The sequence below is a fragment of the Physeter macrocephalus genome, chromosome 1 (genome assembly GCF_002837175.3).
Source record: "Physeter macrocephalus isolate SW-GA chromosome 1, ASM283717v5, whole genome shotgun sequence".
NCBI classification, from domain to species: Eukaryota; Metazoa; Chordata; class Mammalia; order Artiodactyla; family Physeteridae; genus Physeter; species Physeter macrocephalus.
In genome coordinates this window covers 112,336,760-112,352,257 of record NC_041214.2, presented here as the reverse complement: position 1 = coordinate 112,352,257, position 15,498 = coordinate 112,336,760, and the positions used below count along the sequence as shown (strand labels likewise).

Genomic DNA, 15,498 nt, shown 5'->3' with positions numbered 1-15,498 from the left:
GAAACTAACACAACATTGTAAAGCAATTATACTCCAAAAAAAAAAAAATCTGTAAATCAGTAACATGTGCAAAAAGGCTTTGAATTCTCAAATTATTTCAGGGAAGGCAACTTTTAAAGAATGAGATATAATTTTTAGACTATAGGGTTTAAAATTTTTCTCCAAAGGAATAGAGAACACACACACACAAATGGACAATAATGAACAAATCCATTAATGTGAGCCTGTTAATAAAGACGCCAGCAGTCAGGAAAAGGAAAAAAAGGTAGGTCACTCACTGCATTACCTAATGTTGTTGTTGAAGGTTTAGTTCCCAGTGTTCCAGGTTCTAAGACTGCACGAAAAATGATCAAGAATCAAAATCAACGGAAAAATGATGAACTTTAGTAAAATATGAAAAATGCTTAATTTTTAAGTACTAAGTTGAGCAAACATAAATGGTGAAACTTTTATCCATATAAGAAGTTCCTTTTTTATGTAAATAGATTCCTGTGTTTTTAGACAAAATGAACAAAAACGCAGCTGGTCAGTTAAGTTTGGAAAGAGAAATGGAAAAAAAAAAAAAAAGGCATGACTCTCATTTGGAAGATGTAAATGCAATAAAGTAACCAACAGCTCATGTTATGAAGGAAAATGTGAATAGCTGGCTAAGACAGCACTAGCAGAACAATTTTTGCTCTCTTGAAGAAAAAGAAGCTACATAGACTGGGGTGAGTTTTTATATTTCTCTCATTTAATGAATTTCCTAGTGACACATCAGGATCTTTAGATCTGGAAAGACCATAATGCTTTTCAAGAAAATCTGCAAATGTTAGAGTTTTGAAAGTAAGAAAAACACCTCTAAAAGTGAAAGCACAAATATGTCCTGGGGAAGCCATGGTCCTCTATGGGAAGTAACCAGGTTAAAACAAGCTCAGGACATGGTGCTCAAATATAAGGAGGAATGTGACAAATCAAAATCAGTATGGCTTTCATGGCTGTCTCAGAGCTTCCACTTAAGCACAGGCAGGGAGTTTATCTTCTGGTGAAAATGGCTGAAAGAAAGATCTGAAGGACAACAAAGAAGTAATTTTTTGAAAAACCAAAGCTAAGCACAAAGTTGAACATAGAGGGTGTGAAAGAAAGAGAATTCTTTTTCACTCACTAAAGGAAACTTCATTACCTATTGGCGGCTGTGATGGTGGTGGAGTCTCAGGTTCCAGGGCTGCAATAAAAGCAAGTGTTATCAAAGGGGATGCTGATGAACGCCATTTAAGCTAGAAATTAAAGGGCCTTTACCGTAACAAGTGTTCTCTCATTGGTGAACCATCAGGTTCTATTGGCTTATGCAATAAAGCTCAATCAGCCTGCAGCCTCTCCACAAACCACAACAGAAGAAAGAATAGAGAATTCCTAATTTTTGTTGTTGATTTTTAGCTATTCTCCCCACTACTGCTCCTCGTGCCTGAGGAGATATTAACATTAAAGGAAGTCAGTGTAGCCTCTCAGAGGCTGTTCACCTGCCATTTTATTTTCATGCAGGACAGTCGGTTTCACCCAAGAAAATGGGAAGAGGCAACACACCCATCAGACCTGTGACCGTGCCTGAGCTCTGTTAGTTTGGGATGATTTTCAGCCTGACTGGATCTGATATTCTTTCACAAAAAATAGGAACGGAACTTACAGTCTAAAAAGGGCCACAAGTGTTCATACGGTGTTCCCCGTATTTACTAGTATCTATTGCTGGTGAACAAATTGATTTACACATGAAATTTATTCCATTTAAATTATCAAATCAATAGAAGTCAGAAAGTAGCCTCAGATTTCATCAAATGCTGAATAAATTGAATAACAATATTATATAAATATTCTGACAGATAAATTCTCCAATGCCATTCAGACTGGCAGTAAGTAAATTATACCTCATGCTGAATATAGTTTGGTTACAAAGTCTATTTGGGTTTTTAAAAAGACGATCATCCAATAGAGGTTTCCTATTCTGTAGAACAAAAAGAATTCTTTTCTTTCAAGAAGAAAATAAAAAAGGAAATCAATTGTTGAAATACAAAACAAAGTGAAGATCCTTTGACTTTTTTTTTCTTACAGAAAGAAATCAATTAATATGGCACCTACTGACCAGCTTAACAGAACTTAAATCATTTTGCACTTATGTATTCCTTATATTATATTTACCAGGAGTTATCGCTGATATTTCTGGACTAGGGGGTATGGAAATTTGGGGGAAGCATGTAGTGACTCTTTAGCAACTAAAAAAGAAAATATAATAATAAATAATTCGGATAGAGAATTTTCATTTATTCTGAAAGCAAGGCATAATAGCACAAGGTGTTACGGAAACGTAGCATCATTCATTAGAATGTCTGTGGCCAAAAAAAAAGAATTCTGATTTCTCAAGAACTTGTCAGAAATAGATTATAACAGATGAATGGCAGAGCTGCAGTGATGTACGAGATAGAAGTACATTAGGCAAAGTAAAAACGTGTGGCTGGGAGGGGGAAGGGGCGTGGCTAAATTTCAGAGTCTACAGGAGAAAGGGAAAATAAATAGTAAATATCAGCAATTAAATATAATAAATATCAAAAAGCATTCACATCTGAAAATAGCAAAAAACAAAAATTATCTTGAAACTTTGAGGTTGTAATTCAGGTTTTAATTTCTACAAAGTTGCCTTCTAAAAGTGTGAAAAAGTAAGATTTGGTACTTGTAGCATCTTTTAGCTTTCACAAAGATCAAAGAATGCTGTCTTTTGAATTTTATAAAGAAAAATCAGCATTTTTCAGTTCCTGAGACTGAGGCCAAATAAGTATGGAGCCCCATCAATTAAGCTTCCAATTCACCTGAATATAAAAATATTAAAGTCATTGTTTATTAAAAGTAAATACATCTTCTGATAAGACTTCCTCTATTTCATAGCCTTAAGGTATTACCGATAAAGGTACAAAAATGTTCCATAAAAATAGCTGAGTGGCATGCAAATAACTACACCACTCACCTCAGCACAAAACAAAGAAAACGTAAACCCTGTCTTGGATTTGTGGTTAGCGATGAGTACAATTTACTGTTCTGTCCACCGTGTCAGAGAAATGCGTACAACAAACAGCTGTAATCGGAGGTCTCTCCCTTTTTTTCAGATCGTTAAAAGCTTGAAGAGCCGAATGTCATTACAATCTTAATAATTAACTATGAAGGAAACAATTCTTATTGGATGCGGCAGACAAGTTGGGACATGGTAGATGGCTGGGATTTTCAAGAAAGCGCTGGATTCTGCTTATAAAACAAACCAAAACCAATGTGGGTTTTTACTGGTTAGCCTAACCACAAAGGAAAACCAAAGGAAAAGCAGCCTGTATGGAAAGTGAAACAGAAAAACAGGAGAGTGTGAGGAAAGGGCTGAGAAAGGCAATGAATGACTCAAATCAAAAAGCTTTTGGTGGTTTATGTGCTCTCTTGAACCTTGGCAAGAAAAGAAGTATTTAGCAGAGCTCTAATGGTGGTTGCCATAAAATAAATACATTTTAAAAAGCTAAAACCCAAGCAATGGTTTATAGAGAACCTGTCATCACCCTGTGTTGCCTCAGACCACTCAAAGTCAGCTTGAGTTAGCTTAAGTTTAGGCACAGAATCTGAAGTGGTGATACTTGCTGTTAGGGGAAAAGTGTGGCTATTCTTAGGTGATTAGAAGGTAGAAATCAAAGGAATATAAACCCATTAGCTTCCAAATAATTTCCCCCATTTTAAAGGGAAATGTCAAATTAAGAAATTTCTTTGCTCAAATACCTTAGAGTGATAAGAACACACTCTCCCACCTTGATTTGTATTAATGAATTTCCTCTCAGAAACCTTTTATTCCCCCAGAAACCACTAAAAGTTATGATATAGCTTATCATGCATAAACGGTAATAAACATTTGGAGACATTTTTTGTTTTCAAATTTTATCTTGTAACAACAGAAATAATTAGATTGGAAAAAACATTTACTTAAAGTTGGTGACCCCAAACGGCAGGGGGTGGTGGTAGGATGGATTGGGATTGACATATATACACTAATATGTATAAAATGGATAACTAATAAGAACCTGCTGTATAAAAAAATAAAATTCAAAAAAAATAAATAAAAAGTTGGTGACCCAAACATAGAGTAATATTTCTCGATCTGCTTGGTAATAGGTCCCTATTCAAAATACAGCTTAAATGCAAGAGTTACTACCTTATTCTAAAGTCCTCTGGGCATAATTTTAAAATAAATGTACATGAAATCCATCTCTCAGATAGCTGACTGTCAGAGTTCTATAATTTAAACTGCTAGGGCTCTTGAGTTTTATTAGCTATGTTTTTTTCTCCTAATAACCTCTCTGAGTTAGAATACTTCATTCCATTTCTCTGACTTGGAGACCTCACCCCTGGTCACAACATCAACTATACTTCCTTTGCCTAATCCATAATTTCCTTCCCTCTGACACCTACAACACCTGGAAATCTCACTGCCTCTTTAAAAGGAGTCATGAGAATTCTCTTTCTGAGCAGTTACACTTTTCTTCCTTACCCATGTCTTTGCGAAAAATAAATCATGCCCACTTAAGCAGAAAACCTCTTGCTTTAATAATCCTACCTTGTAAATACACATTAATGAAAAATACATATCACAGTGAGAAATATATTCTTCCCAGAGCTAAGGGGTTAAAGTTTTGATGAAAATAATGAGTTGTGATGAAGTTCCCCATATACAATCTCATAAATCAACATTTCAGACTGTTGTATAAATTCTGGATAGATGGGAAAAAAAATTTGATCATTTAACATGTCCTGCAATCCTTGTGCAGGGAATTGTCTCTGTTTTTAATTACATACACAGAATAACCCCTCCCTGCAAAAAAAGAAGAAAAAAAAAGCCTTCTTTTCTTCAGCAAAACACCATTAATGTCTCCTGAGAAGTAAACAGAAGTCAGTGTTCGGAAATCAGACCCAATTTAGAAAGAAGCCATAGAACATTAGGAAAATGCAACCATTGCTAGTCATGCAGCCTGAGAACCGAGAAGGCCCCAAACAAGGCAGAGTTCTTAGGGGATGGAAAGACTTCTCTGCTTCTCAGCTGAAAGGCTACTGTTTAGTGTGATCTGAATTCCAATCAACTTTGGCACTGGAAACTATTTCACAGTTTATTTCCCTAGACAAGGGCGTCCTCAATCCTTCCCACCACTCTATTTCTGCGCTTTCTCTGTGATGGTCATGAACATAATGAAACACCACACAGCTCAGAGAGATGCTATGATAATATCAGAGGAGTTGGCTATAAATGACATCATTTCATCGCATTTTCACTCTTTTCATGGAAAGTTGTATCAAATACCAAGATGCAAATCAGAAGTTCTTGCTCCGAAGAGTGGCATAAAACAATTTTTCAACCCTACTTTTGGAATATCAAAATAAAGCTCAGGGTAATTACCAGGTTTGGTGTGTGTCACTTCTGGACTGAGAGGGATTTTAGGTTTCAAAGAAATAAATTGTGTTTTACTGGGAGCTGGAAAAATAAAGAAACAAAATAATCAACAAATCAATAATTAGGCATTTCAGTGTCTAAAACCACAAAAGGAAAACCTGTACCTCAAGTGCTATAAACCCATCATCTTGGATGATTCTGGATTCCATTAAAATAATATTTCACAGAGCACCATTTAATGAAAATACAGTAATAAATTTTCATCTTTTTGAAAAAGCATTTCAAGAGAAATAGCATTGCCACTAGTCACCACAACTACCCAAAGACAGTGATTTTAACCCATGATTAGAAAACCAAAATCAGTGTAATGATTTTACACCTTATTTCACATTTCTCAGCCAAATCTAAATCTTTAAGCACCAGAAAAATGTTTTAAAATTAATATTTACTGATAGGTATAATGTTATGATCTATGGCATAAAGAAACTTTACTAACGCCATAACAGAAAGCTGTTTTTCCAAATGAAGTTGAACATGAGGGCTTTACTCAAAAAAATGGAGAACTGTGTACAAGATGCAGCTTTAAAAACAATGGTTGCATAGAAGATGAGAAATCATCAGTGGTTTAATGGCTCTCCAAGGTACAGGATGATGTCTAAATGCTGAGTTCACATCAACCACCACATGGCCAGCTATCCAAAACCATGAAAGTCATGGAGTTGATGTATACTAGAGATAATTTAGTACTGCTGAAATGATCCAATTAGAACAATGATTGAGACATTACATAAAAGCTGGCATACTGGACTTTCTGTGGTGAAATGAAGTAACATATTTACTAAGGACATATTGTTACCCAATGTTGTCCGTGTAGGTTCAGGGCTTTTAGAAATTTTAGATGTAATTGTTCCAGGACTTGTGGTTCTTTCTGGTGGTGGAAAGGAAAAAAAAAATATATTAAAATATTCTAGAGACAATAAAAAAAAAAACCAACCCTCCAAAGAGGAACTGAATGACCCTTTTAAAATCCTGTCATATTTAGTCAGTGTTTACAAAGTATGCAGTGAGTAAAAGTTTGGGGAAAGAATTTTAAAATTCAGTCATAATAGCATAGCTATAAAAAAAAATTGTAATAAGCAATGGAATAATCAAAGCCTGGTTTGTTGAGCATGATTCTGAGCGTACTCTTTGACAATGAAGAATATCGCATCCAGGTTGATAAACTACCTTTACCTCAAACTCTGTGCCATAATATATGTTGGTCCCCTCTCCTTTTCCTCTAAACCCTACACATATCCTGAGGCTTACATCCTCAACTCTTACTTTCTTTTTCTGAGCTTCCACACAGTGTTATAGTTTCACAAGCAGGTTGTATAATCTTACGTTGCTCTCACTGTTCATGATATAATCTTAAAAAAAAATAATACAAGCAATTGGAAAGCCAGAGTCATGTCCTCTGCATCTCAGCCATCGCCCTAGTGCAAAACTGAAAACACAGTAGTAGGCAATGAAAAGAGGAACTGTCTACCTAATAACACTTAAACTTAGATGCATGCCAGGAAAATAAATTACAGTATATATCACTGTGACAGCAGGACTTGTTTCTATGTTTATACCAAAATTTGCATGCAAGAACATCATTCACTAAAATTGATCTAACAAGAAACAGCAGCATATTACTTAGAAATGTGGAGGTAAATACAAAAGAAACATGCTAAAGGATTGGAGAATGGGTCTCAGTGGTAGAATAGGGTAGGGCAGTGGACTCCTCTTGTTCAATCTAAGCCTTGTAGTACTTAGAAAAAATATCTTTACGTATTACTTTGATTAAAGAAGAGTATTTCCCAGAAAAAAAGAACATCATTCACATAATTTTCTTTTTTTTTTTTTTTTTCAGTACGCGGGCCTCTCACTGTTGTGGCCTCTCCCTTTGCGGAGCACAGGCTCCGGACGCGCAGGCTCAGTGGCCATGGCTCATGGGCCTAGCTGCTCCGTGGCATGTGGGATCTTCCCAGACCGGGGCACGAACCCGTATCCCCTGCATCGGCAGGCGGACTCTCAACCACTGCGCCACCAGGGAAGCCCCATATAATTTTCAATAAGATCTTATTGAAAATGTTTGATACTTGTTATTTTGCATTAATTATTCATCTTCAGTCAATTCCAAATTTTACAGAGAATGTTTAATCTATAGAATCGCTTCTTTTTATAAGTAGATGGACATTATCTATTTGAAATTAAATATCCTGAAAGGTTAAAGAGACAGTTATTTACCAGGTTTAGTTCTTGGTGTTTTGGGCCTGAAGCGTCGTTTAGGTGTAGAAGGGACAGATGTAGTTTGCAGGGGAGCTGAAAGAAGATTTAATATAGCTTTGATAAATGGTATTTCCCAGGGGTCAATCAGGTTGTAACTGTAAACTTCCTGAGGGCAAGAACTGCTTTTTATTTCTTTGTATCCCTAGAATTCTCAGCACTGTGTTTTATACACAGTAGGTGCTCAGTAAGCAAGTGTTGATTGAGCCAAAAGTAATTAAATGTCCATATGAGAATTGAAGGTACATTGTTCACTTAACTGTACTGGAAAGGGAGGACCCTTGTGGGATTTAAGAACACAAGGTACAGTTAAGAACTCAAAAGGTGATTTACCGAACAGCAAGGGAGAAGCACAAATATTTGAGATTTAGAGGATGGAAGGTTCAGAACTTCTTTAATTCTATATCTCACTACTAACCTCACCAGGAGTTAACGAACTTCATTATTCCAATAATTTTCTATTATAGAATATATGTTGTTTTACTCTTTTATTCATCTTTCTTTATCATATCTAGGATTGCAGAGCCTATTTGGTGCTCTTTATACTTAAGCTACTTTGAGAAAAATAGTCTGACCAACTGATATCTAAATATGCTAATTGAAGGGGATGTATTTTAAAATAATTATTATCTATAATTTTGCTGCTATTTTCCAGTGGCAAATTTGAAAGAAGTATAGAGAATAACAAGAAGAAAGGGAATAATACTTCCCTTTCTTAATAATACTAAAAGAAGAAAGGGAATAATACTTCAAAATAATGTATGCAAAGATTGAATTTTTATGTCATACACCTGAAACTAATATAATGTTATATATTAATTTTACCTCAATTAAAAAAATACAGAGAACCAAGATTATGAAAATTCTTCGAGGATTATCACAAGGCTAAGTAGGACAGATAACTCAGTTCTTTGAAGAATTTCATGGTAGAGAATGAAGGGAAATGTTTACTACTGAAAATATTCTGAAAAGGCCAACACATGACTGATTCTTTTTGTCACTTTATCCATTCTTTCAAAGTACACAACTATACAGATGTCGTTAGTTACCAGGTGTTGTAGGTTGCATTTCAGGACTGGTAAAGATTTCCAGTTTTTGAGGAACGAATGGTGTTTCACTTGGAGCTGAAAACACAAACACCCCATCCCACCAAATAATTCCAGTTAAAATGAGGTATTTTAAGAGTTTCAGCATGCTTTTAGATGGTGTTACAAAGCACATGCTACAAGGACATGATTAAGGATGAAAAATGCATGAATGTTGTCTTGAAAGCTGGTGGATGAAATGATCATTTAAAGTGGAGAAAAGGTCAGAATGAAATTGTTCAGTAGCTGACTCCAGACAGACTCAATGCATGGAAGAGAGGTGATACAGGCCACAAACACACGAGATGGGAGGATATGGATGATGAAGATGTCCATGCAGTTTTCAAAGCTTTTCATTCCTTTAAGGATGGAAAAAATATCATCTATTACAGTTTAAAAAAAAAAAAAAGAGAGAGAGAGCCCAAAATGGAACATAAGATGCCTGCATTACAGGAAAAAATATATATTATATTCAGAAATAGGAAAGAAATAAATGATTAGATGTGATGGAATGAAATGGTCATTTGGAAGAAAGGCATTTACATGGATTTTCTTTCGATGGAAAACAAAGCACAATTTTTCTGTTGAAAACATTACCCAGTGTTGCCCTTGGCTGTTCAAGAGTTCTAGAAGTTTTAGATGGGACAGAATCCAGAAATGGATCGCTTGTTGCTGTTGGAATAAATGTCAACATTTTTAAAAGCAGTAGAAGTCCCCAGGAATAAAATACAAATTCCAGAGTAATAAATTATGCCTCAAATGGGGAAAAATATCAAGAGCACTTGAGAGATTGCTCACCAGCATTTAAAAACTAGTGATTCATTAGGAGTTGAAGATGAGCTCATTTTTAAAAACATGCAAACTTCAAATGTTAAACCATGATAAAACAATGTTTCATATATTGAACTGCTTTCAAGTGGTTTTTCTGGTTCCTTCCCTCTGTTTCTTAAACTGCTAGCTGAATCTACTCTTAGCATTCTATTTCATTTCTTAAAATTTTCTGCTGCTGTTTAAAATTATTTGCCTTTATTTCTCACGGCACCAAGAGAGCTAAGATAAGGCTACACACACACACACACACACACACACACACACACACAAATACCAGACATACGTCTTTGTGTGGCAGAGACCAGTATTATTTACTTTGAATCTCCTGCAGTACCTAGTTTAGTAAGTGCTCAATAAATACTTGCTAGAAGGAACTATTGGACTGAATTAAACTCACTGTAGATAGATCAGTAAGTGAATGCCAAAGATTAGACCCAACTGAACTTCTATAGACAAATGAGTGACATGATTGCTCTAGAGACGGATTTCTCACCTTGGAACTATTGCCCCTTGGGGCTGGATGACTCTCTGGTGTGGGAGCTGTCCTGTGCATTGCAGGGGTTTAGCAGCATCCCTGACCTCTACCCACTAGATGTCAGTAATACATTCGCCAGATACCAAAAGTATATCTAGCCATGGCCGAATGTTTCCTCAGGGGGAAGGGAGCAAAATCCCCCCCGCTGGAGAACCACTACACCAGGGAAAACTAAGAATCTAAAAGCTTTTTAGAATGACTCTGAACAACAGAGAGATAGGCCGTTATTTTACTGTGCCTCAGTGGCAACCTAATCTATCTGCATCTCCCACATGTGGCAGAGTTTATTTACTGATGGATGTGAAGAAATAATCATTCAATGGGAGAGGTGGGTAGAATTCATCTCCCTGACACAGACTGCCATGTCTCTCCTGTGGAGCCCTAGAGAGCGCACTTTTTCATTCTGCAAAAATGAAAGGGAGAACTAGGTGCAGTATTGTCAGAATACCTGGCATCCAAAAAAAGAATTGAGAGGCTGGGTGTACCTGTGTGGGGCTCTGATATTTCAGGCTCATCTGATGTTGTAGGGCTTGAGAAAACATCATAAGTGGCTTTTAAAAGAAAAGGTAAAACAAAAAAGAAGACGTTAATTTTAATTTTAAAAGATTTCATGACATATTTTAATGCTGGCTGAAGAAGGACATTTTCAGGTAGGTGTTAGTGAGCTTTGGCTGTGGGGTACTGGTCATGTCAGCAACGTGTAAGCAATCACTAAAAGACTTGCCTCTAGTCCTTCTTGCCCTGAACTAAAGGCCTTTATGCAGTGAGCCCTGACACTGACCCCTAGGGTGATGTGAGCATAGTGCTATTTACAAGGAAGTAGTGCCAGCTGTAAATCAAATAGCTTCAAAGAGTACAAACATAAATGAAATCAGATGGCAATTTGAGATTTCCAAAGAAGGAAACAGCAGTCACACTGAGGTAATTTGCACAAAGACTACAGCTTGGTCTTTGTACTTAGTAAAAGTTACCATCATGATGTCTGGATAGTTTACAGTTTACACAGTTTACAGTTTGCACAGCACTTTGCAGGTTGCACAGCACTTTACAGTTTGCACAGCGTTTTCTCATATATCAACTTATTTAACTCTCTTAACATCCCTGAGAAATGGGTGAGGTAGACATTAGCCCCATGTTACAGACAATGGGGTAGTATCTCCATTTTCTAGATGATAAAATTGAGATTCACTGGGGAGAGGACATTTGCTAGTGGTCACACACTGGGACTGTCAAATTCGACATATTTCCCATTCCATTAGCAGGGCCAGGAATGGCAGAGTTAAGACCAGCACCCTCCTCTTGTACCATCCTTCCTGCCATTTTACCTAGAGGCAGCTTTCTACGTTCCTCCACGGAGCCAAGAGCCCATCGATAATCCAGGTGGGTTTAAAGATAAATTTTATATTCTACACAAAGAAAAGTAGGGTGACCTTAAAAATACAGGTTGATTTTAATGTAGGGATAATTTTCACGTTCACTTAAGAATTGAATTTGCAAGCAAAAACAGCATCAAAATTAGAAAGTTCCCATTTCTGTACAAAGAGCCGTCACCATGGTAATGAGAGGTATAGAGGAAGCATGAACTGTCAGGAGGCAGGTGTCACTTCCCTTGCCCAATGAAAACGGCTGTACAGAAATAAACTATAAAGGCAGGAGCTCATGGGAAAATTTACACATTGGGGTTACTTGTAATTTAGTGACAGTGTAATGATACTGAACCGTTGCTAGTTGAAGCTGTAGGGAAGCTAAGATCAGACCATGTGACACAGTCTGATATGCAGAGAGGGTAATTATATTTCACTGCATACAAAAGAGGCAAGAAATATATTTCAGTTTGTGAAGGTGAATCTCCTGTTTTGCAAAATCTTCAAGAACAGAAAGAATATTATGAGTTAAAACATGCAGATATCCCAAGAGTAAACTTATTACCTTGCAATGTAAAGTTTTCTTTAGTCTACTACAGTTTCAAAGGGTCAGATAAGAATGACTCATCTTTTAAAGGACAAAAATGTTGGCAGCTGCTGATCCTTGGTTCACTTTAAGCCAATTTCAAATCATTGATCCAGCAAAGTCAGCTCACTCTAACTACTAGACAAATCAGGAAAACTTTTCCAACTTGTATTTAAACCCCTTGTACTAGGTAAGAAATTGTGAATTAATAGCTGACTTATTTATATTTTATACTGTTGTTTTTGAAAAACACCATACTGTCTTTATGTTATCCTAACTCCCGCATTTCCCTTCCATCTAGTGACATTGGACCAACTTTCTTATATTCTTGTACTCTATTCCACGAGATGATATTTATTCACCCTCTTTCTACTTCTTTTCTATATTTACAAGGCCCTTCCATCCTGGAGGTTCCAAGCCAGGCCTCCATCTTCCCTCAAGTTATTCCCAGAAGACACTGTCCTGGAGAAAGAAGCCCTCCTTCCATCATCCTCTGGCAATTGTGACTCACGTCTGAAAGTTCTCAACTGTCAGGGACCGCTTACTTCCAAACATTTTCTCAAATATACTTAAGATTAAAATCACACATTTCCCAGCAGGTTTGGTCCCTGATATTTCTATTTCTGGAGTTTCTGATAGCTGAGTGCTAAAAACACACAAACACCACTCACTGGAAATTTTACGTTGTTTGGGCAGCTCTGAGAAGCACACTACTACCTAATTTCATGGGTTAAACAAGAGTTTTTGACTCTGAAGTAATGAATGTCAGAGGATAGGACAGGGTGGAAACTGGAGTTCTCCAAAAATCAACCACTCTTGACTTCTTTACAAAACTCTTGATACAAACAGATGGAGAGATATACCATGTTCTTGGATTGGAAGAATCAATGTTGTGAAAATGACTATACCACCCAAAGCAATCTACAGATTCAATGCAATCCCTATCAAACTACCAATGGCATTTTTCACAGAATTAGAACAAAATATTTCACAATCTGTATGGAAACACAAAAGACCCCGAATAGCCAAAGCAGCCTTGAGGAAAAAAAATGGAGCTGGAGGAATCAGGCTCCCGAACTTCAGACTATACTACAAAGCTACAGTAATCAAGACAATATGGTACTGGCACAAACACAGGAACGTAGATCAGTGGACATGCACCTATGGTCAACTAATCTATGACAAAGGAGGCAAGGATATACAAAGGAGAAAAGACAGTCCCTTCAATAAGTGGTGCTGGGAGAACCGGACAGCTACATGTAAAAGAATGAAATTAGAACACTCCCTAACACCATACACAAAAATAAACTCAAAATGGATTCAGGGCCTAAATGTAAGACCGGACACCATAAAACTCTTAGAGGAAAACATAGGAAGAACACTCTTTGACATAAATCACAGCAAGATCTTTTTTGATCCACCTCCTAGAGTAATGGAAATAAAAACAAAAATAAACAAATGGGACCTAATGAAACTTAAAAGCTTTTGCACAGCAAAGGATACCATAAACAAGACCAAAAGACAACCCTCAGAATGGGAGAAAATATTTGCAAACGAATCAAGAGACAAAGGATTAATCTCCAAAATATATAAACAGCTCATGCAGCTCAATATTAAAAAAACAAATAACCCAATCCAAAAATGGGCAGAAGACCTAAATAGACATTTCTCCAAAGAAGACATTTAGATGGCCAAGAAGCACATGAAAAGCTGCTCAATGTCACTAACTTCTAGAGAAATGCAAATCAAAACTACAATGAGGTATCACCTCACACCAGCTAGAATGGGCATCATCAGAAAATCTACAAACAACAATTGCTGGAGAGGGTGTGGAGAAAGGGAACCCTCTTGCACTGTTAGTGGGAATGTAAACTGATACAGCCACTATGGAGAACAGTATGGAGGTTCCTTAAAAAACTAAAAATAGAATTACCATATGACCCAGCAATCCCACTACTGGGCTTATACCCAGAGAAAACCATAATTCAAAAAGACACATGCACCCCATGCATGTATGTGGAACCTAGAAAAATGGTACAGATGAACCGGTTTGCAGGGCAGAAATTGAGACACAGATGCAGAGAACAAACGTATGGACACCAAGGGGGGATAGTGGTGGGGGGAGGGGTGGTGGTGTAATGAATTGGGAGATTGGGATGGACATATATACACCAATATGTATAAAATGGATAACTAATAAGAACCTGCTATATAAAAAAGTAAAATTAAAAAAAAACACCCAAACAAACAAACAAACAAAAAACCCCACAAAACTCTTGTAAATATACTTCTTTCTACACCAGAATGAAACACAGGAAATGCTTAGGTATCCCTGGTTTTTAAAGGGTTTCTCCAGCTATAAAATTGATAAATAGCTAAGATGGGGTAAACCCTTCTATTTTTTAGACTCTACATGCCATCATGCATTATTGTTTAGAGGCAAACATCTTCTGTCACCAATGTTTACTTTAGTGAGTGACATTCTCCAGCCATTTGTCATTAAGCACTATTTCTATTCTTGCATTCACAGAATATAAATGGGACCAAAATTTGCAGGAGAAGTCTAATGCTAGTAAAATAGGCAGTTCAATTCAAAGGCTATAAAAAGCAATTTTAGTTTCTTTCATAAAACAGTAATGGCTTATAATCACGATAACTAAATTTTAGTTTTATATTTTTCAGAGAAAAAAATAATATGAAATAAGCCACACTACAATTTTCTCATTTGCTTATAACTTCCTAAAACTACATTGCTAAATTATGTTTTGTTGGTTGTACATTTTATTTTTACTTTTAAAAAACAGCTTAGATGCAAATTCCATAATAAAAATACTTTGATATTGCTCTGGAAACATATGATGGCACACAGACAAGGCCTTTACAATGATCAAGAATTCATCAATTTATCTTATTCAAATTCCATGAATATTAATAACTATGTGAAAGACTTTTTTGTTGGACTGTTTCTAAATTTATTATTTTTTTTTATTGAAGTATAGTTGGTTTAAAATGTGTTAGCTTCTGGTGTACAGCAAAGTAATTCAGATATATATATATATATATACATATATATATGTATTTTTTCAGATTCTTTTCCCTTATAGTTTTTTTTTTAAACATCTTTATTGGAGTATAATTGCTTTACAATGGTGTGTTAGTTTCTGCTTTATAACAAAGTGAATCAGCTATACATATACATATATTCCCATATCTCCTCCCTCTTGCATCTCCCTCCCACCCTCCCTTATAGCTTATTACAAGATATTGAATATAGTTCCCTGTGCTATACAGTAGGACCTTGTTGTTTAACTCTTTTATATATAGTAGTTTGTATCTGCTAATCCCAA

The 15,498-nt window shown here is 36.2% G+C and overlaps 1 protein-coding gene across 1 annotated transcript in view; it reads right to left on the bottom strand.

Annotated features, from left to right (window-relative positions):
- The window catches only part of ABI3BP (ABI family member 3 binding protein), a 279,616-nt gene that overhangs the window by 118,990 nt on the left and 145,128 nt on the right, over window positions 1–15,498 (bottom strand). The window contains exons 15-22 of the mRNA XM_055085864.1: window positions 10,687–10,752; window positions 9,433–9,507; window positions 8,800–8,874; window positions 7,712–7,786; window positions 6,294–6,365; window positions 5,444–5,518; window positions 1,163–1,204; window positions 287–334 (exon numbers count right to left, since the gene is read on the bottom strand). Of these exons, the coding sequence (XP_054941839.1) occupies window positions 287–334; window positions 1,163–1,204; window positions 5,444–5,518; window positions 6,294–6,365; window positions 7,712–7,786; window positions 8,800–8,874; window positions 9,433–9,507; window positions 10,687–10,752 (528 nt within the window). The remainder of the gene's footprint in view (window positions 1–286; window positions 335–1,162; window positions 1,205–5,443; window positions 5,519–6,293; window positions 6,366–7,711; window positions 7,787–8,799; window positions 8,875–9,432; window positions 9,508–10,686; window positions 10,753–15,498) is intronic.